Source organism: Anneissia japonica, unplaced genomic scaffold (genome assembly GCF_011630105.1).
Source record: "Anneissia japonica isolate Jap-2015-1 unplaced genomic scaffold, ASM1163010v1 scaffold4536_len1192065_cov207, whole genome shotgun sequence".
In the NCBI taxonomy this organism is placed as follows: domain Eukaryota; kingdom Metazoa; phylum Echinodermata; class Crinoidea; order Comatulida; family Comatulidae; genus Anneissia; species Anneissia japonica.
This window is the reverse complement of record NW_022703183.1, coordinates 202269-229643: the sequence shown is the minus strand read 5'-3', so window position 1 is coordinate 229643 and position 27375 is coordinate 202269. Positions and strand designations below refer to the sequence as shown.

Here is a 27375-nt window from a genome sequence, read left to right as displayed (position 1 = left end):
CTTTTACCATTCGGCGCATTTACATTGGGCGTATTTACATTCGGCGCAATTACAAATAAAATATTACCTTTCACATCTGGTCAAATAAAAAATGTCAACGGCTGTGGGAATGAGCCTATATTTACATTGGCCTTTCTTGAAACGTTGGTGGCGCTGTCAACTGGAGGCAAAAGACTTCGCGGTATAGGAGAAATGCATGTAAAACAGAGATACGGGTTACTTTTTTTTGTGTCAAAAATACGAAATCTACATGAATAAAATTCATATATGTCATAGTTATATATATTAGGAATGGACAAAAAAAATAAGAATCTAGGAAATTACAGTTTTTCTATTTTTATTCATTTTTTAAAAATCATTTGGGGAAATCGTCGCACCAACCAAAAAATAGAAAAACTGTAATTTCTAATATATATAACTAGGCCTATGACATAGGTGAATTTTATTCATGTAGCTTTCGTATTTTTGACACAACAAAAAAATAATAACCCGTATCTCTGTTTTACATGCATTTCTCCTATACCGTGAAGTCTTTTGCCTCGTCCAGTTGACCGCGCCGCCAATCTTTCAAGAAATACATTGCAGGGGGTCTATAGGCTCATTCCCACAGCCGTTGATTTTTTTTATTTGACCCGATGTCAAAAGTTATATTTTATTTTTAATTGTGCCGAATGTAAATACGCCGAATGTAAATGCGCCGAATGGTAAAAGGGCCGAATGTAAATGCGCCGAATGGTAAAAGGGCCAAATGAAAATGCGCCGAATGGTAAAAGAGCCGAACGTAATGCTAAAAGAGCCGAATGAAAATGCGCCGAATGGTAAAAGAGCCGAACGTAATGGTAAAAGGTCCGAGTGTAAATGCGCCGAATGGTAAAAGAGCCGAACGTAATGGTAAAAGGGCCGAATGTAAATGCGCCGAATGGTAAGCTGTTACCGAAGGCAGCGATGGCGTTCCATACAGGAACAGAAACTGCTGGGTGGTTGTCGATGGAAGAGGAAGTTTGTGTCGAAGGACGGAAGTTACCACCTGCTTTACCTCGTGAGATTACTGGAAATTTAGGTCTGCAATTGCGACAGATTTCTAGATCTAGGTTGTCAACAAAACTGCCCAGCGATTTGCTGACAGATTTGAAAGTTGGACCGAGTAGTAGTAGTAGGCCGAATTACCAGTAGGTAGCCTAGGCCTAAGATGCTGCGTCAGTTACGGAGGAAAAAATGAGTACCAAAAAACTCGCAAAATTTGTTATGTCTAGACTAGGCCTACCTTCTTCAGATGAAACTGAAACTGCCACGCCTGCCTCATCGCTCAAGAAAAGGCTTGATGATTCTAATCTCTCGAGCAGTGTAGGCCTAGGCCCAGTTATTGACCATAAGGATGGCGATGCAGATGGTGGTAAGGCAAGACCTTTTGGTACTAGGCCTAGCAAAGGTACTAGGGCCTAGTAGCAGTTACGGCAATTACCAAAACGGCAATAAACTAAAACGGCAATGACAAGTACCAAAATGGCAAAAGGCATTGACCAAATCGAATCATCTTGAAATTAGCCCGATCGTCTGCAGGAATTGAAATACAGCAGGCCTACCTATTACAAATGGGCAGGGTCGGATTAAAGGGCTGTGGTGCCTGGGGCTGTATTTGCTCGGAGCCTAAATTATCTGTGGCTAAAATATAAACCTAGATTTTCAGTGATTTTTCCTGGGGTTAGGGGTCCTATTTTTCCCCATTGGGACGTGGGGCTGGTGCCCCAAAAGCCCTGTTAATCTGGCCATCCATGGGCTCTTTTTCTCGCTTTTAATGTCAAATCACATTTTTTTTCTTTTTTTTTTGATACATCCATGACAAATTGTTTAGATGCCTCATTTTAATAATAATATAAATAATAATAATAATAAAGATTTATAAAGCGCACATCTCCACCAAAGGTGCTCAAGGCGCATAGACAATTAAACCAACAAGATCCAAATTATTCCCAGAAGAATTTTCAGCAAAATCCAAATACCAATTATTTCATCGAGGCGATGTTGCTCCCCATATAAGTATACGCATATACCCAAAGGCAGTATGTTGAGCATCAGCACCTTCCACCCCAGGATAAGCCCGGGGCTCCACTACCGTGCACTGCAACAGGAGCTGCATTGCGTCGACAGAGAAAAGTGGTATCATGTGTTTAGTTTTTTTTTTAAATATTTTTTTTTTTGAGTAATATAAATTCAACAGAGAAACATCAAGGTAGTCTATACGCCTCAGTGAAAATCCTAAATGACTTAGGCTGGTGTAAAAATAGTTTGCACAAGAGCGCAAGTTACGCCCAGGAATATAAGGCCGAATCATGTCGGCAACATAGTCAGGAGCCAAACCATTTAAACATTTAAAAACTATTAATAATATCTTAAAAACAATGCGGTGTTGTATTTTGTCTGTATAAAAGTTTTATTAATTTGAATATATAAATGCTCTTTGTTTTCCCCAATCTTCATCATCGTCATTTTAAAAAATTTATTTTAATATTTACTGCTTATATTGTGTTTCCACCAAACTTTTATTATTGAATTTCACAATGGTCAGTTAATCTTATTTGAGTTGTACCTTTTAATATTTTTATATTAGTCACGTTTTGGTTTATTGTCGATTTGACTTATTGCCGTTCTGGTAAAAAAAGTGTTGTCACGTTTGGTTTATTGTCGTTTTGGTTTATTGCTGTTTTAACTAGAGAGCCTTTTTTTTTAAACCTTGTGTTTGTAGACAAAGTAAAGGCACTCGATTAAGGCTCAGAATTCACAATTTATTTTCACTCAAATTCACAGTTCACAATTTTTATTTGTTTCATGTAATAATTCACTAAATTCACTGGTATCGCTATTCACTTAATTTTCTGCTTCAGTTCTCTTTTAATTCTGCTTTCTCATTTACTTCTTGGTTTAACTCATTTTGTTATTCACATTTTTGTTACCTGCTTGTACCTCCCATTTTATATATCCTATCAGAGTGGATCTATCTTCGTCAGTGGTATTTAAATTTGTTAGTCTTAACCATGTATTCCCTATGGTATATTCTCTTCTCCTCCTTTAATGGTTTACTTAATTTTGTTTTTAAATATCTCTTAATTATGAAATTCCTCCTAAACACCTTGTTTCACAAACTTATTTTTTTTAAGATCGTCAGGAGGGTGAAAAAAAAATTTGTGTTTTCTTTTAGCAAATAATTTTGCCAAAAACATCCAGTTGGAGGAAGAAATAAAAATAAAATTTTATTTGTGAATGTATAAACAATAGGCTTAGGGCCTGGCCAATGGTTAGGACGGTTAAAATGCTTTAAATTTATGTAATTGGGAAGAAATACATAGAAACAGAGATGCCTACTGTACGTTATAACGTACAGTAGGCATATCTGTTCTCATTTTTGGAGATTTTAAGGCAGCAGCGGGCATAATAAAAATAAGCCATTGTTTATTATGCCGGCACCGCCAATTTTGCAAACATTGGTATAATGACGGTCTGTTTCTCTGATTGGCTAATGTAAATTATGACATCTTCAAACTAAGAAATCAAACGAAGGATTGGGAAAGAAAACAGGAAGCCAAAACACTTTGGCAGATGAATTATGATATTTTTTTTTTGGATGTCAAAACCAAAACAAAAGAATTTGAAGAAAACCAAAAAAAGAAAAGGAGGCTGAGAAAAAGATATATAGGTCGTCAAGACATTGGTGAAGAGAGAGAGAGATTCGTGCTGACAGTGACACAGACAATTGGGCTTTATAGTGTAAATAGAGTAGACCTAACTTCTTGCCATTCAACCACCGCGACTTTGGCTAGTGATGATGAGAGATTTATTCCACTGTAGGACAGACAATTGGTGGTGCATTTTTTTGAAGTGCAGCACATGATGATTATATATTGATTATATTATTGAAAATAAAATGAAAATTACTTACTGGGGCCGTTTTTCCTGGGGCCATTCTTACATTATAGCTTTACAATGGTACCAAACACTTTATTCTAATCACAATCTGTGACCCGTAAAATGAAAATGACACACTTTGGAGATTTATGCAATTTTTCACAACAAAACTTAGATAATCGCGATTTTGTGATAGTCAAAACCGCTACGCTCAATGTCAACAAACAAGTAGTGAAATACTTACAGTCCCCAGACTGAATATTGTGTTCAAATTGTTAATACATGTCAGCAATTGTATCCCACTTGTCGGATTCCATAAAAAAACATGAAACACGGAGATCTTCGTGTTTGGCGGTCAAACATTGCGTTACCAAACACGGAGATCACCACTCAACAGACTTAAATTTGGTACAAAACACAAGCTCATACAGAAAGCACTACATTTCAATTTACCGGTCCACAGCTTGCATAACTTTAAAGCCAAACTTATTAGAAAGGGCAATTTTAATATTACAGTATTTTAGACACAGTAATAGGTAATCCGAACAAAATATCACTGAACTTGATTGTATTAACTTGGGAATATGAGCCTTTGTAGCCCAATACACAGTCTAATGTATTTTATATCCTGTATCATAGCTTATTGGTCTCTATATACTTATGTACTTCTACCTCATAGTGATAAATTGATTGTAGGCATGCTTGCCACCATTTATGGTTACTGTTTTGTTTTATGTTGTCTTATTATATTAGCTTGCTTGGAGTGTCCTTCCTACATTGTCTGGCATATAACAGATTGATTTCATTTTATTTACAGTCACCTGCTAATAAAATATTTGTCTTAAAAGTGCAGCCTGTCATTTTACTTTTATTATCAATGAGTATAAATAGAACAACAAACTGCGCTTATTGAGAGCGAAAACATTATAATATTAATTGAATATTTATAATCAAAGGTGCTGAGCGTTATTAATATTACTAGTCACTGGATAACATACAATGGCAAACCAGCACACAAAGTGCAACCTTCTCTGCTCCCTGGGGAGTATACTTAGGCGTGTGCTACTTGCTTAGCGCACGAAACTAGTACATTCAATGCTACAACATCCTACCAAGTACCCCTTTCCTGGGTAGAGAGAGAAACGTAGATAAAGTGCCTTGTCCAAGGATACAAGTGACTTGTACAGCAAGAGTTTCGAACCCCTGACTTCGAAGTTGAGAGTCCAAGCCACAACCGATGTGCAAACTGCTTTTACACAAACAATAAAACATGTGAATAAAATATTAAGGATTAATATAGAAAATGTAATTGATATGATAGTGAACAAGGTTTTAACTTATTCTTATTTTATTCAAGAAACTGATCCCCTACCGGGTCATCAAGGCAAAACTAGCCGCCACCATAAAGAAACTTCACGACCCCTGAAATTAGACATGCCAAACTCAAGATCAAGACGAAGATTGCCTGAAGAGAGCGAGTTTGCTAGCACATCCAGTGAAAAATTCATCTTACCTGACTGGTGTTTCTGTAAGTTTAATTATACAAATAATGAATGTTTAGGAGTGCAATGGGAAGAATTCATGAGTAGAATGGAACCGTCAATCTTTCATCGAATGAAAATATTCTTTCCATTGCAAGAATACAAATCATTATTTGTTTTATACACACCTACTGTATTGATGCTTGTCATTTGATCATCTTCCAAGCAGGTGTCCCAGACTGGAAAAGTTACTGTATGCCTGTTGCCTGCTCGAGCAATAGGCTATAGGCCCTTCCTGGCTGCGGACCAGCATTTCACCTTACTATCAACCCTGTGAGCCCATCTGCTTGGATCAGTGCAGCCTAGTCTAGCGTGGGCTAAGAGCTAGGCCCTAGGCCTATGCTATAGGCCCTGGGGCTAGGCCTAGGCTAGAAATCTGTCTGCGAATTTCAGAAAATAAGGGCTGAATTCCGCACAGATTTTGCACAAATTTGAGATAGTTTTTGAGGTATCATCCATGCTATTAATATACTTTACAGTAAACCATAACAACTCTCTAAGTAAACAAAATCTCTGATGCATTGCACAATGCTAAGACAAGCTCAGCAAGAAGTAGGCTTTTGGACATGATGTCATTTCATAGATTTAACTTTCAGGAAAAAGTCAGTCCTGCGTCTTTTTAACCAATCAAAGATTGCATTTCAAAGTAATTTCCTATCCATAGGCAACATGCAATGGACAATGCGGTCGGAAAAAAAATGCTGCGTCTTTTTAACCAATCAAAGATTGCATTTCAAAGTAATTTCATATCCATTGGCAACGTGCAATGGACAATGCGGTTGGAAAAAAAATGCACGGTGGAACAAAGTTTTCATGATGAGTGATAAAATGGGAGAAAATAACTAATGTCACATGGTACAAAATCAACCAATCAAATGACTAGGATCTATTTAGGTATGTTATATACAAATAAAGAATGTTTATGAGTGCAATGGGAAGAATATTTTCATGGGTTGAAAGATTGTTCCATTCAATGAGGGATTTTAACACAGTGCTTCAGAAATGACAATGAGGTTTATACTTAACTTATAAAGTGAGAGTAATAATTTTTATTGTATAATTTCTTTTATAGCGGATTCAACAAAAGTAACAACGGAAATCATCATTGAAATCTCGGCTCTTATAGGCAACAGAGTAACAACAATCGGTGGACTACTAGGCTTTTCGAAGAATGAAATTGAAAAAATTGAACTTGATCACAAATCAGATTTTCGCAGTCAGGCTTATGAATTACTACACATGTGGATGGAACGGAATGGTGTGCATGCAACTAAGAAAATATTGGCACAAGTACTTGTCAAAATTGAAAGGGCAGAGGCAGCAGCACGTCTATGGCCAGAACAAAAACTTTATCCCGGTCAGTTGGACAATGATGATTTTTTTTTTAATGGTTTTCATTTTCCTGGTATTTGAGATGGGAAAAAAATAAATGACTCATCTGCAGGTTACTCTTAATAGTTGGGTCATTTATGGCCATTTTTTGACCTTAGAGATGCAAACATTGTTTTTTAGTTCATTTGTCTTCCTTGCGGGTTGAAGAATAGAAATAGCAGGGTGACCCTCATGAAAGTGTGGGCATAACCAGTCTTCTGCCATTTTAAAATAAATTTATACAGTGTTTTGGCCTACATGACTGTTTTAGTGCATGGATTTAAGGGTATTAGGCATCCAGGAATTCATATACTGGATTGATGAATCAATAAAGTTTTGACCTTCAAATCCAAGATGGCCACCGATTGTTTTTTTTTTTTTTTTTTTTAATTATGGCAAAGGGCCAACCGAGGCAAGTTTAACTTCTAGGTTGGTCTTCATCTATGCCTTGAATAGATGAGTATGATGAAATAAATGTTTGAATATTTTATTTTAATTTGACAGAATCACCGGAAGTGCCAAAAAGGTACCACACATGCCAACTATACAATGTTTCGTTGTCAGTTGTTTATGATGATATCTTCTATCAAAACACAGATGCAATAGTTGTGACGACTTTTGACAGGGATTTTGGCATTGTTGGCTTTGGCTTGGGAATCGGTGCATTACAGAATGGTAAAAATCTGACAATAAGTCCTCTTTGGTGTTATCAATTTCATAATTCCAAATTACCAACTTTCCACATGTGAAGAACAGTCCTCTTGTGTTTAATATTTTTCCCAATCCCTGTATGTACATATGTGTAGTTGTCAACATCTAAAGGTAGGAGGGGTACACTTTGTATATAAAACAGACAGAAACTAGCCAATTCTTTTCCCAATGTTCTGTTTCGATTGGATTGGATTTATTCGGTGTTAACACCAAGGATGGCCCACAAAAATCTAGAAGAAGACTTATTTTCAGTGGGGTCCTTCTGGTGGTGATTGGACAGTACACCGGGAGACAATCCCTTATTCTTTCCGAAGTGTACTGCTTTCTTTAATGTGCACATGGGCCATAAATGCACTTAAACGTCTCATTCGAAAGACGGTGCGATCTTGTAACTTGTATTTCAGCCCTCTAGCTGAAACGCAAGGAGAGGCAGTGATGAGAATTGAACCGGGGACCTAGAGATCTCCGCGGTTCAGCACACACATGGTGGCTACCACCAGATTAGCCAAATGAGATAAGCTGCTCATGGGTGAAATTAATTAAGCTTTAAATTCCAAGCTTTGCTTTGATGAGCCTTGCATTTAAAGCTTGATATCAGTTAGTGTAACAATGAATTTTGTGAAAATGAGTATTATGCAGAAACCAGTGGGAGCATTAAAAGTATTTCATTGACAGAACTAGACACAGTACATTTAAAATTGTATTTAATATTGATATTGTCTTGTCTGTTTTTGTGTTAAGCTGGAGACCAGGCAAGGAATGAATTTTCTGACAAATTAGCAATCTTGCGAAGTTCAAGGCAGGATAATAACGTCATAACCACTGATGGGGGAGATCTCAAATGCAAATATATCTTCCACATTGGCATCCCAGGAATTGATGATAACAATAAATGGCAGTCCATCCTAACACAGAATGTCATCCATTCACTACAACGATGTGAAAAGCCTCTCAATTGTGTGTCTATTACTATCCCACTCTTGTACAGCTCCTTCTGGCATTTTGGCCTTGGGAAAAGTGCCACTATTGCACAGATCTGTGCAGACATCATTGTCTCAACAGTTCTTGATTATTTGGAACACATGTCCAGTAGATCAAGTATAAAAGAAGTAATATTTATTGACATGATCAAACAGAAGGCATTGAGATTCCAGCAGGCTTTGCAAACTGGAGTCAAAGAAAGAAAAGGTAGTATATGATTTTTTGGAATGTTTTTGACCTTTGATCTGTTCACCCCATTCATTGATCTGTTTATTAGTTTTTGCATAATCCTGCTAATGACAGACAAACATAATCTTTCCAGAGGTAAAAATAGAAGGAAGTAAGAATGAAAGAAACTGAATTTTGATACATGATAGATAATAATATTAAATATTTATCACTAAAGCAATTAACAGAAAAATTCATTTGATTAAATTCATATGTGTATGTATGAATTTAGTTTTTAATAAAACTTTTTTAATGATTTTTAAACAGTGAGAGCATATCAAATGCCAACTCGGTTAATGTGCGAATACATATATCCTGACACGAAAGCACGCCTAATTGTTGCTAGCGGTGACCCAAAGAAACAGCCTGCAGATATTCTTGTGAATCCTTCGGCAAATTTCACAGTTGCTTATTCTGGATTAACTGCAAAAATCCTTATTGAAGGTAAGAATCACTTTAGTATTTTTTTTTTTTCAATTTTCAATTCTCTATTACATTTCTTCAAGACATGCAATAGCACAGTAATATTAAAGAACAGTTATAGAAAAAAATGAAAAAAATAATAAAGCAAGCATAGTTATGCTTTAGATTATGTATCCTAAAAAGAAATATAAATACATATAGGCATATATAAAATCAAAGTAAGTATTGTAATTAAATTTCAAACCTCATGCCTAAAAAAGAAAAAAGATTTCATGTTGATTCACGTTACGAAAGCGTGTTATTACGTAAATAGCATTTATCCAGCAAACATTACATGTTGCTCTGTATTTATTAATAAAATAATCATTTAGTTTTACTTTAAAATTGTATTTATTTTCACTTTTCCATATATCTTCTGGTAATTCGTTCCAGAGTTTAGAACCTGTGTATGAAATACTCTGTTGGGCGGTGACGTGTTCGCTTTCTAGGGATATACAAACTATCTTTGTTTTGGGTATTGTGATTATGCATAGATTCTGTAGTTTGGAAGAACTCCTCAAAACTAATTGGTGTACTTCCATTTTTATAATTATACGTAAACATTGCAATATTTTTATCAAAAAGATAAAAAATGTTAAGTGTTTTTGTATAAACAAAAAGAGGAAGTGAGGGGTGAACATAGTATGTTTTGCATGCTGCTCTTAGTGTTTTCTTTTGTAGTTTAAATAGCCTCTGGAGATGGGTAATATTTGCAGATTTCCAAGAAGTTATTGCATAATTTAAGTGAGGAAGAAGTAGTGATTTGTAAATAGTAATTAATATATTAGGTAGAAAATATTTCAGTTTTGAAATAACACCAGCTGTTTTTGATATATTTTTAGCAATACTGTATAGTCAATATGGTGAGTAAAATTAAGATGACAATAATTTTGTCAATTAACAGACTCACCAGAGTATATAATCTTAAGATGAGAGTAGTGATCTGAAGACGTTATAGATTTATTATGAATCAATTTAGTGATCCACGTAGTAGGCCTATGCTATTTTTATGACAGTAACAAGCAGCTGAGACGATAATGCCGGTTGGAATTGATTTAGATTTCCCACGTCATGTTCCTCAGGCTAGCCTGAAAAAATGTTACTATTTATCACAAATAGAGGCAAGGAAGACCACGATCCATCAAATTTTGATACTCTACTGTTGATCAATATCGTCAATCGTGAAATTATTGTTGATCAGTATATTGGTACGTGTAAAATATCCAACTTTAGGGAGTTATATTTACTACATATATTATATTTAACAACTTTGCCTGTGTTATCAAGCTACCTTTATTCATAGCCTGGGTTCCAGGCCTTAATTTTGGGTTACTCGCTCATTATTGCGCTTAGTTGCATGTCATACCTAAATTAATTGGTGTCCCATACTCGATTTCTTTTTTTACGGATTAGGGCCTGGGCAAACACTGCCTGATCATTCATGCGTACGATTTAACACATCAAATTCAATGTGTGATATTGTATGTATGACTGACTTTGTTAGCCACATGATTGGCTTACTTCGTGCATATTAATTAATCTTGGTAATTTTTGAATTAAGAAGTGCGGTGTTTCAACAACTAAGCTAGGCAGCTCAGCTGCCTTTTGCGTACCTACTTGAATTAATTTAGTTAATAAATTTTAGTTCTTGGCCTGCTGAGCGACGTAATGGACTGATAATCGTAGTACTGTAGTAACTGATTGCAGATAACCCTACTCACCGCTAAGCAGATTTAGGCCTGATTGAATAAATGTCATTTGAATTTGAGTTTTGAATTTTGCCTAGGGTACTGTCGAACATTGTTAAAAGGTACTTTAATATTAAGTAAGAACTTAAAAGTAGCCCAGGCCTCACTACTACAAGGTAGCAAGTACTAGACTCAAAGGCCTAGTAGGCCATCCTCCCGGAAAGTTGTGCTGTTACATTTGTTTATGGTTGCTGGGCCCAAGTTGTGGAACTTGTTACCTTTATTTATTCGTGAGTCACCTTCTGTCACCATTTTCAAAGAACGACTTAAGACCCACTTATTCTCATCCCTTTAATTTTTTTTTTTTCTATTTCCATGCCAACTAGCTTTTATAGCCTTAACTAGGATAGGAGGCGCCCGAATCCGAGATGGCCGAGACTCAACAGGTGCTGACTGTAGTTCAATTAGATTGAACCCTAGCCAGCGATGAGGGCGTATCCCCATACTTCGGTTTGGGTGCTGGCATGGTATTCAAATTTCACTTCTTTTTATTTTGTGGTTTTGGTTTCCGTTTCATCTTTACACTTGCCTGATAGCGCTTAGAGACTTTTTGTATTTTGCGCTCTATAAATTAATAACCATTAACCATTAACCATTGTAATGGGCCATCTAGCGTAATTTTAATTCGTCTTTGCCATTGCACACTTGTCAGACGGTGTATTTATATTTTTGGTCCCCTTAATTAGGGAGGCTATTTTTTAGCCATGCCTAACGAGTCGACACAAGATGTGACTCGGTTTCTGTACATGTTTGTGGGTTTGAAAATTAGAGCATAGTGATTGGTTGAAATTGTTTATTTCGGTCCGCCCATTTATCTAAATACGGAATATAAGATTGTCATTCTTATGGCATCTGGGTACCTGCATGCAGTGTTTTGCAAGTCCCTTATTTTGTCTCATAATGAACTTGCTCGTTGGTGGCGCTGTCTAGAATGAGAAAAAATAATAAATAAGGAACTTGTGGCATGTCAAATTTATTCATAATGAAAATTTTAAATATTTACAACAAAATTTCATTGCAAACTAAGTTGTCAAAATATTGTTTACAGTATAAAATCCATAAAAAATTATTATTGTTATTATTATTATTATTATTATTATTATTATTATTAGTAGTAGTAGTAGTAGTAGTAGTAGTAGTAGTAGTAGTAGTAGTAGTATTAGTAGTTGTAGTAATATTACATATACACAAAAAAAGCAAACAAATTTGAAGGTCTTATGCAATTTTGAAAGATATTCAAAAGATTAAAAGATTACAATAAAAAAAGAAATACAAATTGGTGGTACCCTCAACACATCAGTTCTTCTTGGAATTACTTACGTGGTGTACCTCAAATTTACTGTATTGTTTAGCTGCCCTGCAAACTTTCACAACTGGAACAAATTTAATCAAAGTCAATTAAATATATTCATCTCTTCAACAATCCCTCTACAAACTCCTTCACCTCCCTCCCCGTTCTTTCTCAATGACTTTCCTGGATATGGCCCTGCTATTATCAATAGAGTAGAAATTTTTTTTTTTTTCTTTTTTTTTTTTCATGAATAGATAACAAATGATGAATAAATAATGACAATTAAAATAATGTAAAATTTTGCAGTTAAATGTTGGAAATGTAAGAAAAATAAATGTATACATTATATTTTCTTGTCTTTTTTTAAGCTGCTCTGCCAACAGATGTAATTCAGAAAGCCTTTGAAAGTCACAAGGGACACCAGCTGAATCTGGTTATAACCTGTCTCTTATACACATCTAGATGTGTATAAGAGACAGGCTGAGCGACGTAATAGACTAATAACTGTAGCAGTGTAGTAACTGATTGCAGATAACCCTACTCACCGCTAAGCAGATTTAGGCCTGATTGAATAAATGTCATTTGAATTTGAGTTTTGAATTTTGCCTAGGGTACTGTAGAACATTGTTAAAAGGTACTGTAATATTAAGTAAGAACTTAAAAGTAGGCCAAGGCCTCACTACTACAAGATAGTAAGTACTAGACTCAAAGGCCTAGTAGGCCATCCTCCCGGAAAGTTGTGCTGTAACATTTGTAATGGGCCATCTAGCGTATTCTTAATTCGTCTTTGCCATTGCACACTTGTCAGACGGTGTATTTATATTTTTGGTCCCCTTAATTAGGTAGGCTATTTTTTAGCCATGCCTAACAAGTCGACGCAAGACGTGACTCGGTTTCTGTACATGTTTGTGGGTTTGAAAATTAGAGCATAGTGATTGGTTGAAATTGTTTATTTCGGTCCGCCCATTTATCTAAATACGGAATATAAGATTGTCATTCTTATGGCATCCGGGTACCTGCATGCAGTGTTTTGCAAGTCCCTTATTTTGTCTCGTAATGAACTTGCTCGTTGGTGGCGCTGTCTAGAATGAGAAAAAATAATAAATAAGGAACATGTCAAATTTATTCATAATGAAAATTTTAAATATTTACAACAAAATTTCATTGCAAACTAAGTTGTCAAAATATTGTTTACAGTATAAAATCCATAAAAAATTATTATTGTTATTATTATTATTATTATTATTATTGTTGTTATTATTGTTATTATTACTATTATTATTATTATTATTATTATTAGTAGTAGTAGTAGTAGTAGTAGTAGTAGTAGTAGTTGTAGTAGTAATTGTTGTAGTATTACATATACACAAAAAAAGCAGACAAATTTGAAGGTCTTATGCAATTTTGAAAGATATTCAAAAGATTAAAAGATTACAATAAAAAAAGAAATACAAATTGGTGGTACCCTCAACACATCAGTTCTTCTTGGAATTACTTACGTGGTGTACCTCAAATTTACTGTATTGTTTAGCTGCCCTGCAAACTTTCACAACTGGAACAAATTTAATCAAAGTCAATTAAATATATTCATCTCTTCAACAATCCCTCTACAAACTCCTTCACCTCCCTCCCCCCTCTTCCTCAATGACTTTCTTGGATATGGCCCTGCTATTATCAATAGAGTAGAAATTTTATTTTTTTATTTTTTTTTTATTTTCATGAATAGATAACAAATGATGAATAAATAATGACAATTAAAATAATGTAAAATTTTGCAGTTAAATGTTGGAAATGTAAGAAAAATAAATGTATACATTATATTTTCTTGTCTTTTTTAAGCTGCTCTGCCAACAGATGTAATTCAGAAAGCCTTTGAAAGTCACAAGGGACACCAGCTGAATCTGGTTATAACATCAGCAGGAAAGCTTCCATTTCAGCATCTCTACCATGTGCGAGGAAATGACGATGAAGCCACAGATTACACCCAACAGAGTCTCCAGATTGAAACCTGTACAATTGACTGTCTGATGACAGCTGAAAAAGCTGGATTAAAATCAATTGTACTACCATTAATATACAACCGATATACAGAAATCGGGCAGCGCCAATGCGCGCTTATCATGCTCGATGCCATACACCGTTTCATGAACAAGTTTAAGCGGGAAAGCATTGAAGAGGTGTATTTTTATACTAGATATCCATCCAATGCTTTAAAGCTTAAGGAGGAGCTTATTATTCGTTACGGAGACAGAGTAGTGGATGTTAAAGGAGGTAAGTAGCAACACTTTGCAAGAGAATAACTTTAATAATGTATACAGATGCATATACTATGCATGACATGAGCGAATTGTAATACACACCATCGTGTTGGGATTCAATTTTTCGACATTAATTATGTCATCATCAGGAATGAGCATATTGTATGCTCATTTTTAAATTGCAATACAAAGCATAATTTTTCAAATGAATATTGTATGGTATTCAGATGTTTGAGCCATTGGTCCTGTGTGCAGTATGTCTCATGTGCATGTTAACTTCACTGGAAATATGTCTTTAAATTTTCATGGTGTACCATCGGTGTATTTTACAGTGATTGTCTTGCACTAGGCAAAACTTGACCAGATCAGGAAAGTTTAGTGCCGCTATCCAATGATTTTCAGGATCCTTTTGAGCTGGGATGACAGCACAGTGTCTACACTAAATCACCCTAACAAGTAAATTTTAAACTGAGAAAAACCAAAATACAGTAGAATTCCTATTAACCTTTGGAACAAAAAAAGTGTCCCCTTAATAGGATTGTCTCTTGAATAGAGGTTGGCAGTAATATTAAAAGATATACTTTCTCTCATTTAGTGATCAAAATGGTGTCTCCTTAATAAGGGTGTCCCCTGAATAGAGGTTGGCCGTAATATTAAAAGATATATTTTGTCTCATTTAGTGCCGAAATAGTGTCTCCTTAATAGGGGGCGTCCTAAAGTTGGGGTTCTAGTGTAAAAGGTAAAAAAATAGTACGTACATGACATCATTTATATAGTACTATTTCATAGAGTTCAGAGTGCTCAAAGTGTGGACGACCTCGCCTAAGGGTCTCTTTGTGTCTGAGCTGGCCGGTAAACCAGTACCAGCTACTCTCGTCTGTCCACAACAGGGTCTGTATGGACTTCTTTATAGGGCACTTGAGCCAATTGTGTACACCGGGCCTGCAGTCCTATTCAAGAAGACTTTTTCCAGAACCATCTATGAACGTGTCATTTGAACCAGCGCTGATATTATGGCTGTAGGTTGAGGCGCCACTGCCTTAACATCTCAGCAATTTAGCGTCACCAATTCTGTAAAACAAGTAATTCTAGGCTATCCATTCATTAATACAGGTCAAGTCCCTATTGAAGTGCTAGCAAGAGGTCTGGAGGCTAATAATGCATTTATTGATGCAATACAAGAGGGCAGCAAACCCATCTACCAAACACGCCTAATGCTTGTTGGACCAGAGCGTGTTGGTAAAACCAGTCTCACCAAAGCCCTTACAGAACAAGAGTAAGTCTTAACTTTTCTTTATGGTGGATTTGTTTCAAGTTTATTTTGGATAGCCTGTTGAAAGTACTGTACTTGTGTCAAAAGAGATCACTGCCTGCTGAATCTCCAAATATTATTTTTGAAAGATTATTTCGAAATTATTTTCATGTTTAATTTCTTTTTGCTTAGATTTGATGCTACTGAAGAAGTTACTGATGGCATTGAAGCGTCATTGTCATGCACACTCAGTGTTAAGCATACCACCAACTGGAAACCACAACCAAAACCACCTGAAGGTATCTAAATCAATACCCCTGGTTTATTTAAAATAAACCATAAGTACTCAGTTTGAAAACATTATTAGTTTAACATAAAAGAGTAAGAAATCAAGTAGGTTGACCATGGATTGTTCACATTTATAATAGTATTAATTGTACTAAGTAAAGTAAATCCTTGCTGAGCCACTGGGGCCCGTAAGGCTGGAACTTATCCCCAGTTTCCAGTAGCGTGAAGCAGATGAGCGAGTGATTCTGGTTCACCACAGGTTACTCTTAGCAATTTGCTGGTATCCATTGAGACAGCTGGGTAGACTGAAGCAATGTAGATAAAGTGGCTTGCTCAAGAATGCAAGCGAAATGCACAGCAAAAGATTGAAACCCTCAACTCGAGGTTGAATTGTACTAAGCACTGAATTAATTCTGACTGAATTTTAAAATTTTATTTAAAGGGACAATAAGTGAAGCAAGGCAGCAGTATCTGAGAGCTGTTGCAGAACAGATTGCAGTAAAGCTTCTGCAGAAGAAACATGAAAAACCAGAATCTCGGGTTTGTATGATTAATAATAGTTCAATCTTGAGTAAACACATTTTGTAACGATATGTAACCTCCTTGATCATGGTATAACGTACACCAAATGGTTTTAAACTTCTTTAATATCTTCTGCTATCTGATAATTTTTAGAATAATCCTTTTTGTGTTCTCGTTGCATTCTCCATAGAATCACATCAGCTAACAACCATGAGCACATTGTATTTCCAGCTTTAAATGCAGACATTTACCTTATAAAAGTCACATGATAGGTTTCACCTTTTCTGGACATCACATAAAAAGAAAAAAAAACAAAAACATAATTGCCAAATGCATGATTCAAAATCGATATGTATTTTATGTGCGTTTAGTATATTGGTGAAGGATGGCATTTCAATTTGTATTTTTAATTTCTCTACCATGCAGCCATCAATGAAAATTGAAATCCAGACACTTGAAAGTGTAAAAGTACCAGTTGTTACCCAGTCAACAAAAACATCACCGGATACGCTTGTGCAATCACATGACCAGAGGACAGCATCTGAAGGTATTGTTAAACTTTTTCGTTTGTATTCCAGTAAACTTTTTATCAAATCATTTGATCCTATGAAATTATTTGTTTTAGCAGACAGACAGATGGGGGTGGGGTAGATGGATGGACGTATGGATGGATGGTTGAGTAATAGGGATAATGGGATAATAGGGATGTGGATAAATGATGTGTGGGAGGGAGGGTAGATTGGGGTAGATTGTACTAAATATATGTATTAAATATAGATTGGACATTAAAGAAAGCTTGTAAATATAATTTAACGAAATTGTACTGTTTTTTACACTTTTTTGTACTTTGACAGATGTACCAGCCTCAGACGATGAGGTAGATGCTCCAAAGCGGAGCTCATCACAAGATGATTCAGCTTCACCAACAACACCTGATGTTCCTGAAGAGGTCGTTCAAATTGTCTTACAAATTCTCCAAGATAAAGAAAGACGGGGAGAAAATGAAGGGCTGGAGGAGACACTTGATGACTTGACTCTGAGTATCTGGGACTTTGCTGGACAGGATCTCTACTATATAACTCACCAGGTATGGTTGCCAGAAAATCAAAGCAATTTTAAACTTCAGCAAGAATTTTTTTTTTTTAATTTATTTTGGTTTTTTTAATTTATTGACTTTAAAGAGCATTGAAGATTTCCATTTTGTATTCTAATACTTTTGCATTTTTGATATGAATAAAAAAAAGAAACAATGTGTTCATGTGCCTAAGTATGTTTTGTTAATGTCAAAATAAATTTTGTTTATTTTTTTTAAGTTATACAAATATATATTAGACCACTTATTATATTTCCATTACCCTGACACATCTATATAAACTTGAGCTATAGCATTCTTTGAAAGATTGAATTTTCAACATGAATCATGAATGAAAATGAACAGATAAAAAGTGTGTATGTATTTTCAGGTGTTCTTAGTATCCCGTGCTCTCTACATCATTTGTTTCAATCTTTGCAATGACCTCCACGCACCTGCTAAAGTACAGATATATAAGCGAGAGGATGGAAAGGTATTTTTATCTTTAAATCTTCAATTTCAATTTAATTGGCTTTTTGCTAAATAATCCATCAAGGGTCGTTAGTCTTCATACATATATGTATAATATTCAAACTTTAATAAAAGAAGTACAGTCGAGTCCGCCATAGTCGACTCTGTTTAAGTCGAAAATTCGCGTCAGTCAAATTTTTGAAAAAGTCCCAATTCTTTCCTCATTCAAATTTTTCTAAGTCGAATTTCGGCTATATCAACTTAATTTTCCGGTCCGTATAGTCCGATTTTATAGTAATTTCAACCACACAAGTCGAAGTTTTAAATTTAGTAGCGAATGTGGGAAAAATACACAGCCGTGGGAAAATAAGTTCAATTCTTGTTGAGGTAATCCACTTGACAGTTGATTTAGTTCTCTTTTTGGATTTCCTGTCTCTTCGTCTTTTTTGTGTATGATATTTTATGTGAATTGTATTTTTTGAGACGAATAAATGAAATGAAAGTAGGGCAACAAGTTAGCCATGTCAAAAATAACATCTCGGACAGTGCGCTGTGGAACTTGGCTCACACGATCGTATGTCGTATGTTGCAGTCTACTCTCACTATACAGACATCCCTCCGGACCGCCTCCAATGTTCAGTTTTTCGTCCAGGTCGGTTTGTAAAAATTGTATTGAACCCATTTCGAACAAGATTGTTGTAGTTGGGGCCTAGCGGCCCTGATTCTTATGACTGCCTAACCTACGCAAATTTAACACATTATTTAGTAATACGTACAGTACCTGTTGTCTTGCTGTAGGCCTACTGCTCAGCAAATTTAATTATTACCAATAAATTGATGCGACTTTTATATTGCTTTTGCTTGCATTTTTTTAGGTCTGATTATGTTTTTCCAAGCACACATTCTTCGTTGGGCAATGACACTTGCTGATCGGCAGTCTAGTTGTAAACAAAACAGGTCGCGCCCCCAAAAACTCTGCCTGCCCGCCAATTGGTCCATTTTCGTGGGTTGTTTTGCAGACTAGACATGTGCTTCGGCTGTGAAGACGTCAGATCGCCCAAAGTTTCATAGTGCGTGACAGTAACAAGCTCGGTGTATTTAAGAATGTTTTAATTAAACAAATTTATAAAACAAAACAAACAAGAAACCCTCATGGTATTATTTTAGAGTCAAATCTAAATAAACCTAACAAATTATATTTTGTTCTCTGCAAATTTCCTCCGTAATCAAATTAGCAACATGTTTTGAAAAGCGTCTTGGTTTTAAAGAATGAATGAGGTGCATTTGATATTTACACCGACGAATCTAACGAATTTGAATTAGGCGTTTACTGAAAGAGTAACCAGTAGGAACTTGCTTCGTTGAGTTCCGTCTTTATTTCAGGTTGATTCCAAATGGTTTTTAAGGATTAAAAGCAAGAATATACACTTATTAAAACATTGGAATGTGTAGATTTCACTTCATAATTAACCAACAAAACGTCTACTGGTGTGTCATGTTAATTAACAGATAATCTCCATGGCAATGCAAGTACAGCTAAGCGTCTCGTTTTCACAGCGTCTGGCATGCTTGTCATTAAACGATGTCTATTAAACTATCGTCTGGTTTTTTGAGTGAGTTTTACCGTCCTGAATTGGACAAATCATCTGAGATTCAGAATAGGGAGTTCATGTTTTCGGAAAGTATTTTATTAAAAGAAGAATAGGAATTTGGGACTTACGAAAATGTTCGGTTTTGCGTGAAATTCGATTTTGTGGGAATTGAGTACACATAGTATTGTTCTATGTTAATTTTTTTTTTTTCGTCAAAATCTGTATAACTTGAACTTTTTATGCCCGTCCCATTAGATTCGACTTAGGCAGACTCGACTGTATTACAAAAATATTTCATGAAACATAATTATTGAGTGACCTGAGGTTACTGATTGTGAGTGAATGATTTTTGAAGTATGAAAATATAAAGAAATAAAACCAACTTTTCCAATTAAGTTAATTAAATAAAAAAGGTTTTAAAATTATCATTTCTATAGGTTTCATTTTTCGAACATCATATGAGCAACTTGGAATTTATAATTTTCTGGTTGCGGTCAATCTACTCAAATACCACCGAAAACCCATCGGTGGCAAACCAGGAGCAGTTCTCACCACCAGTGTTCATTGCTGGCACACACAGAGAAAGCTTACCAGGAAATGCGGAAGAGAGACAGGCGCTAGTGAGTATTTACTTATTAACATACAAATACAAAGTACTATTGATTTGTTTGGGTACTGTGTATTATGTTGTTTTCTTCTATATTCTATTTGATTCACAGGCAGAAGAGAAGTTTGCAGTTATTAAGAAGGCTTTAAGAGGGACACCATATGAGGGCCATGTAGTGAGCAAGTACTACGCAATTGACAACAGCCTTAGGTCACCCTTGGATCAAGCTGTTATTCACTTGAGGGACCACATCACCGAGGTCGCTAAGTTAGAGCACTACATGGGAGAGAGAATCCCCATTAAGTGGCTGGACTTCTTGCATGAGGTTGAGCAGTTGCGCAACAAACAAACGCACTCAATCAACTTCACAGAGGCAAGTAGCAGTAGGTTGTTTGCTAGGTAAATGTTTCACAACTTGGTTAAGGCTGGAGGTTTACTCATTATTTTGAAGGTGATTCTTATGTTACCCATTTATTGCCAGCACAGCCCGGCCCGACAGAGATTTTTTTGCGGCCCCATGAATGTGAATTTAAAACCCTACGTGTGCGGGCCATCAAGCTACCTTGGCTAGGAAACACCTTGTTTTTTATGGCCTGACACCTATAATATGTAGAAAGTAATATTAAAACTGGGAATAAAGTGGTGTATAAGCAGTGCTTGGAGGTTTTTGGAAGCGTACTGGAAAGATCAAAGTTTGGGTGCGGCCCACGGTGTTGGATCAGAAATTGTCTTTGGCCCTCCAACCGATTTTTATGCCCACCCCTGCTCTATTGGATACCACAGGTGGTTATGTTACAAATTGGTTACCACAGGTGGTTATGGTACACCTTGTTTGCCACAGGTGGTTGGTATTTTATTGCTTGCATACCACAGGTGGTTACATCTTATAGCTGTTTGATGGTTGATCTGGTGTTTTTAGAAACCTTAATTATTTAAGGATGTGGTGCAATTTTGTTAAATTTAAGTAATTTATTTTTTTTTAAATTTTATATTACAGTATTTTGCAAACTCTAGTAAATAAAATTAATTTTTATGAGCATTTGTAGTTGGAGCTAGTAGTATATATATACATACATACATTAAGGTACTGTTTTTAACCCTCTTCATTGTTTTAGTTTACACCTATGGATACTTCTAAGCTCCTATATATATATACTGTCTCTTATACACATCTAGATGTGTATAAGAGACAGGTAAAGTACAAATATAATAATTTGCATGAAGAATTTCAAAATTAATTGGTATTAGGCAGTAGACTGAATTATTGATGTAACTGGTGTAATTTAATGTATTTCGACATATGGTTGATATGTATCTTTAGGAGAGTGATCACAGTCAAGGATCCATCAGAGCAAGTATGACAATTCTTTTCAATGTTTTCTTTTAATAATTTTTAATAATATTATGTATACTAATAATATATAATTATATTATTATTATTATATTAATTTTTTAAAGAATGTAATAATTTTTCTTTATATTTAAGTGGGCCAAATTCAGAAGTTCATGGGCAAGACTTGATGAAGAAGGACTCCTGGAAGAGAGACTGATCCGACACATGTGGCATGACTTCCTTGCCCAGTTAGAAGGCTTGTTACAGCTGATGCAGAAGTTTGACTTGCTTTGTGTCAAGGCACAATCTTCTGAGGTACAGATGCTCTGATTGGTCTGTTTAATCTTTATCTATTTCAGATACTTTATAAGCCTTTTCAGATCATTTTACTGGTACCATGCACATTATGGTATAATAAATGATTATTTTTCTTTCTGTTAGATGCCAGCCGTTGTCGGATCACACGAGGAAGGGAATCGTCTCTTCTACGTACCATCCCTGCTAAAGAAGCAAGAAGATGAGATGGTGTGCATGGACCCGCTGATAAAGTCCAAATCAGTGGTCATCCTGTACATTGACTTCAATGGGTTTTTGCCTGAAGGTCTCTTCTACCGACTCATTTTGAGGCTTGTGCAGTGGTCACAGCATCAGGGAGGCTATGAACCTAGGCTCTTCTACCAACAGGCCAACCTTTATGTGGATGAAGATCATGACATGATCCTGAGGATCCTGCCTCAGAAGAGATCTTGCATCCAGGTAGTGATAGTGATGGTTGTGATGATAATAATTTGAATTAACAATGATTAACAAATTAATTTATTCAGGTTTTCACAAAAATATGTTTCAAACGAAACAAAAAACAACCAAATACTGGCCATCTGGACTCTGAACTTATTCACTTAATATTGATGTCCCAACCATATGATGGTTACAATGGTAATTAGCATTTATAACTTACTGGTACTGGTAAGGTAATTTATAATGCGCTTCTTCCTTGCGGTTATAAAGCGCAGTTCCTTTCCCTGTTTATTGGGTCCACATGCTAAGGGTTGCTGCTGGTAATCAGCACAGGAGCAGGCAACCCCACCATGTACCCATTTATACTCCTGGGTGGAGAAAAGCAATGCAGATAAAGTGTCTTGCTCAAGGACACAAGCGAAATGCACAGCGAGGGATTAAAACCCCGACCTCGAGGTTGGGAAACCAAACCGTTCCCGCTGCACCAAACCGCTTCTACAGCACCCATTTGTATTATTTTTCTCAAATAATATGATAGCTGCATATGTGTAGGTAAATTATCATTATAATCTACGTATTGTTATGATTACTCTTAAAGGTTTAGGATGACATGAAAAACAGCAGAACAAAAGCAATAAAAAACTGTTTCATAAATATTCAACCACAAATCAATGTCAAAAGCTGAAGCAAATTTACTGGTTCTGAAAAAATGGAAATTTTAATTTTAAAATACACAAATGTCTTTGTTGCCTGTAGGTAGCCATTGTGCGGGCTAAATCTGTTGGAAGTGATGATGAAGAGGAAGAGGAAGATGATGTTGAGCCTTGCCCTGATGTTTGCAAAGTGGTAAGTTTTTTATCATCTTAAGGGTTAAGCCTCTTTAACATCAATATCTTTGAAATGTATGTTCTTTGTGGCTGTATATTTATCTTAATTACTTATTTTATTCCTTTATATTCAGTAATAGCGGATTAAATCTGATAAAGATTTGATTGGTGAAGTACTGTAAATTCATTAAAAAGAACCAGAACATTCCCTCTGTCGCAACATTTTTCACTTCATCTATTGGTCAAACATTACAAACAAAAATAACAACATACCAAAGATCAGAGAGACAGAATAAACAAAAAGCAAACTAAATTGCTGTACAAAGTTTTTGTGATTTAAGGGAACATACATGAAATAAATGTATCTGTTCTCTGAAAGTAAAAACTAGCAAAAACAACCTATCCTAAAAATTGAAAAAATTAAAATATAATTTTAAAAATTGTCCGCAGAGCCGCACAGCCATGTAAGTAGCAGCGACGGCAGCTGCGCATCTGAAGAACGCATACACAACGAGCTTAATTTTTGAAGACATGACTGCAAATGAGACAGAACAAATATATAATGTATAAAATAATTAAATACTGTAGTTAACTGTTATGTTTACTTTTTGAATCATTTACCACTGTAAAAATGCAATTGCAGTATAATTCGTGTACGAATTCTTTTGAACTGCTAGGGCTTTTTCCCTAAGTCTGCAGTATCACTTTAGTATATTTGGTAGTACGTAAGTCTGGGTATAGGCTACTTGGCTCTACATGCTCTGACCATCTATAAATGAACATAACATTTATCTTTTATCTAGAATGGTATGCTAATTATTTTACAATGTTTCTTTACAATTAATATACATAGCATATATTTATATATGTATATATATATTGAAGGTAAGTATTCATATAACATCAAAATACATGCACAATTAGTACTACTACCCTATATATGCCAATAGGTAGATATTCTGATTTATCAACTATTAACAGTACTCATGGTCAATTCTTTACTTTAATTCTTGATTCCAAAATTACTATGATGCTCTCTTAATTCAGCTATCACTTGCATATAATTACTTTAAGCTAACAAGCCTTGTACTTTTATCTTAAAATGTTTCTTGACTGATATGTGTCCTTTAGCTGACACTCCTCAGTCCACATCTTTCCTTTATGTTCAGCACCTGGCTAAATACCTCTTTACTAAAACCCATTTGATAACATAATTGCATACTTTTACACAACTGCACAAAATATATTCTGACACTTTGCCTTATATGTCATTAATATTCATGTCACTTATTTCCATTCACAGACCATTTACCGTGAGTCATACATCCTATGCATATTCATTAGTTTACGATTTAGTTAACAGTACTGTAAAGTAAAATGAAATATTCTAATATTGTGACACCCTCCATATGTTTAAATGAGAATGTTTTCTGACAATTTTTTTAAAATTGAATATTTTAAATTACAGGTGCTAGCACTTTTGGAGAATAACCTGCTAAACCTCGGGCATACCTGGATGAAACGCATTGACTTTGGCCTTTGTATCTTGTGTAGTGCTTGTGACAGGGAGAAGAATCACTTCCATGAACTCAAGAAATGCCTGAAAGCAAAGAGTGTTCCTTGTGGGAACCATCGGCGGATGAAGACTAAACGGTTCCAACGCTTGTTTGGGGAATCCGGAGCAATGCAAGGTAATATTGTACAAACCTCAATTTCTACTCGTACTAAGATATATTGTTTTTGTTTATTGTTGTTAATAAGTATTAATAAAAAACTTCTATCTCCTAGGTTTTAGTGTATAAAAATTGTACTTGAGTGTTGGATATCTGATATGCCTAGTAGTTTACAATTCCCGATCCATGGCACATTAATGATGGATCCATTTGTATTTTTGTCATTATCAAATTTTATTTTATGTTTTTTCTCATAATTAGTACTATTTCGTAAAAACATTTTTTTCAGTGTTTTAGTTATTTTCATACATATTCAAAACAATGATGGTCGTTACATAAATGTTTAAATGATCTGAAGACATTGATTGCTTCTTTCAGAAACGCCAAAATCCCCTGCTGCTCAGGTAAAGCACAAGGTGCCCGTTTTCTTGCGGTCTCTAAGCGGAGTCTTCAAGGAAATCTCATCACCTATCCTGCCATTTGACCTGATGACAGAGATCTGCGTCCTCCTTGACCCGTTGCACCCACTTTCCAATGATTGGCGTGGCCTAGCCTCAAAGCTTGGCTATGATCGTTATATCAACTACCTGTCCATGAAACTTAGCCCCACCATGTGCATACTGAATGGGTGGTCTGAGAAAGGCTGGTCAGTTGAGGATCTTAAGGAGTGTATGATGGCCATGAAACGTCATGATGTTGTACGCTTGATTGACAAACAGCTCCCAACCGAAGGTTGAAGATGGGAGACTCGGCAATGCATTGTGCCTTTTCTGTCAGAAGCGTCTGCATAAAAGTAGAAGAATATGTACGCTGCATCAGGGGTGGCGCCAGCAGGTGGGCTGGCTGGGCGTCGGGGAGCCACAATAAAATCTGGCAGAGGAAAATGAACCATGATAAGGCTGAGTTGCAGGCCCTAGGTGTATGATTGGTGTGAAAATTGAAGCTGTGATCTAACCATGGTCCATTTTTGCACACCCAATACCCCCACATCTTTAACAATAGTAGGTGGCCCGAGGTGGGTTGGACTCTGGTCCATCTGACAGGAAAAAGCTTGAGCCACCCTTGTACTATACCTGGTGCTGCAATAATTGGGTGCTCCTAAAATAATAATATTCTTTGTGTATTATATGAATGATATTGAAGTCTTTCACATTCCGTATGATGGTGATATTAAATGCAAAATTGGACAAATCTTGTATTTTGACATGTAAATTTTGGCATTACTATTTTGTACATACCAACCACTTTCAAGTCTATATTTTTACTTTATTTTGTATACTAATCAATTAAATGCTTCTGTGACAAAATATAAATAAACTGCAATTTGTAATTTTATAAAATTATATAATTTTATAATAGAATGTATATTTTTAACATTACTGTGATCTTAAACTTTTCGTAAGGGCAGGTAACTTAAAAGAATTTCCTAATTGCCAACATGTGTTTGCAATTAATCCAATGAGGAAATTTGATCCAACAGATATAAATATTTTGGGTGCTCTGTAAGATATGATTATACCTCCATGATACGATACATCTTTATTCTCACAACAGTATACTACAGCTGAGATATGGAACCTAAAATTAGACTCGAATTAGAAATAAATAGAATTATGTAAAGTTTGTGAAAACAAACAATAAACTTCAATAAATGTTTACATATTAATGAGATGGAATAAATACTAAAGCCCTGTCCAGACTATGAAATTGTATTTGATAAAAATATGTGACATGCCTAAATATGGTCATGATGACATCACATCATGACCATATATAGGCACATCATGACTATATATGGGTATACATCTGTTTTTGTCAAAGAAAATTTGATAGTGTGGACAGAGCTTAATACTACCAGTATGACTGCTCCCTGATGCTACTACAAAGAAAAATGAGATGGAAATTGGAACTGAATGTTGGTAGTTTAATTGTTTTGTGGGCTATTCTCACTGCTACCAAAAGGTCCATTATATTGCTGCTGTCCTTGTCTTTTGGCTGAATTGAATTCTTAGAGTTCATCTTAATCAAGAGCAACCGCTCATTGTTGCACGCGTTAAACTGAGGTTACCTCTATTCATTGTTTAACGCTTCATGTGTGCACCTTTCAGACAAGGGTTTTTGTTGATGTTTTTTATAGATGAATGCATTGATTAATAAAAATGTATGGATACTATATACGTCGGGGAAACTGGTTGCAAATTTAGACTAAGATGCAATAATCAAAAAATCTATTAGAGACAATACACTAGGCTTTCCTGTAGCTAAGCATTTTAACCAAGCCAACCATTGTATCTCTAACCTTAAGTTCATTTTAGTAAGTACAGGTTTTAATTCCCTCACCGACAGACGTTGTTGCGAATTGAAATGGATCTTAAAATTAAATACTCACAAAAATGGCGTAAATAAAGATTTAGGAATTCTCACAGATTACACTTTTTATTAATCAATGCATTCATCCATCTTGATACATTTTATTCATCCTTTATATACTATTTAACTTGTTATATTT

At 35.4% G+C, this 27375-nt stretch overlaps 1 protein-coding gene across 1 annotated transcript; it reads left to right on the top strand.

Annotated features, from left to right (window-relative positions):
* Window positions 1-1020: 1020 nt before the first annotated feature.
* Window positions 1021-26995, top strand: LOC117104331. The gene is made up of 21 exons (XM_033245148.1): window positions 1021-1393; window positions 5258-5428; window positions 6514-6798; window positions 7317-7487; window positions 8265-8711; window positions 9000-9176; window positions 14073-14504; window positions 15605-15767; window positions 15936-16042; window positions 16474-16571; window positions 16980-17100; window positions 17408-17640; window positions 18017-18118; window positions 20126-20308; window positions 20408-20694; window positions 21587-21650; window positions 21782-21943; window positions 22070-22384; window positions 23123-23212; window positions 24662-24884; window positions 25245-26995. Exons 1-21 carry the CDS (start codon window positions 1216-1218, stop codon window positions 25601-25603), a joined length of 4368 nt encoding a protein of 1455 aa, XP_033101039.1. The 5' UTR covers window positions 1021-1215; the 3' UTR covers window positions 25604-26995.
* Window positions 26996-27375: the final 380 nt, after the last annotated feature.

Coding starts and splice junctions, on each gene's coding strand:
- LOC117104331 (XM_033245148.1), top strand. CDS start 1,216: ATGAGTACCAAAAAACTCGCAAAATTTGTTATGTCTAGACTAGGCCTA. Junction 17,641..18,016: donor TCTACTATATAACTCACCAG/GTATGGTTGCCA, acceptor ATGTATTTTCAG/GTGTTCTTAGTATCCCGTGC. Junction 23,213..24,661: donor GCCCTGATGTTTGCAAAGTG/GTAAGTTTTTTA, acceptor TTTAAATTACAG/GTGCTAGCACTTTTGGAGAA.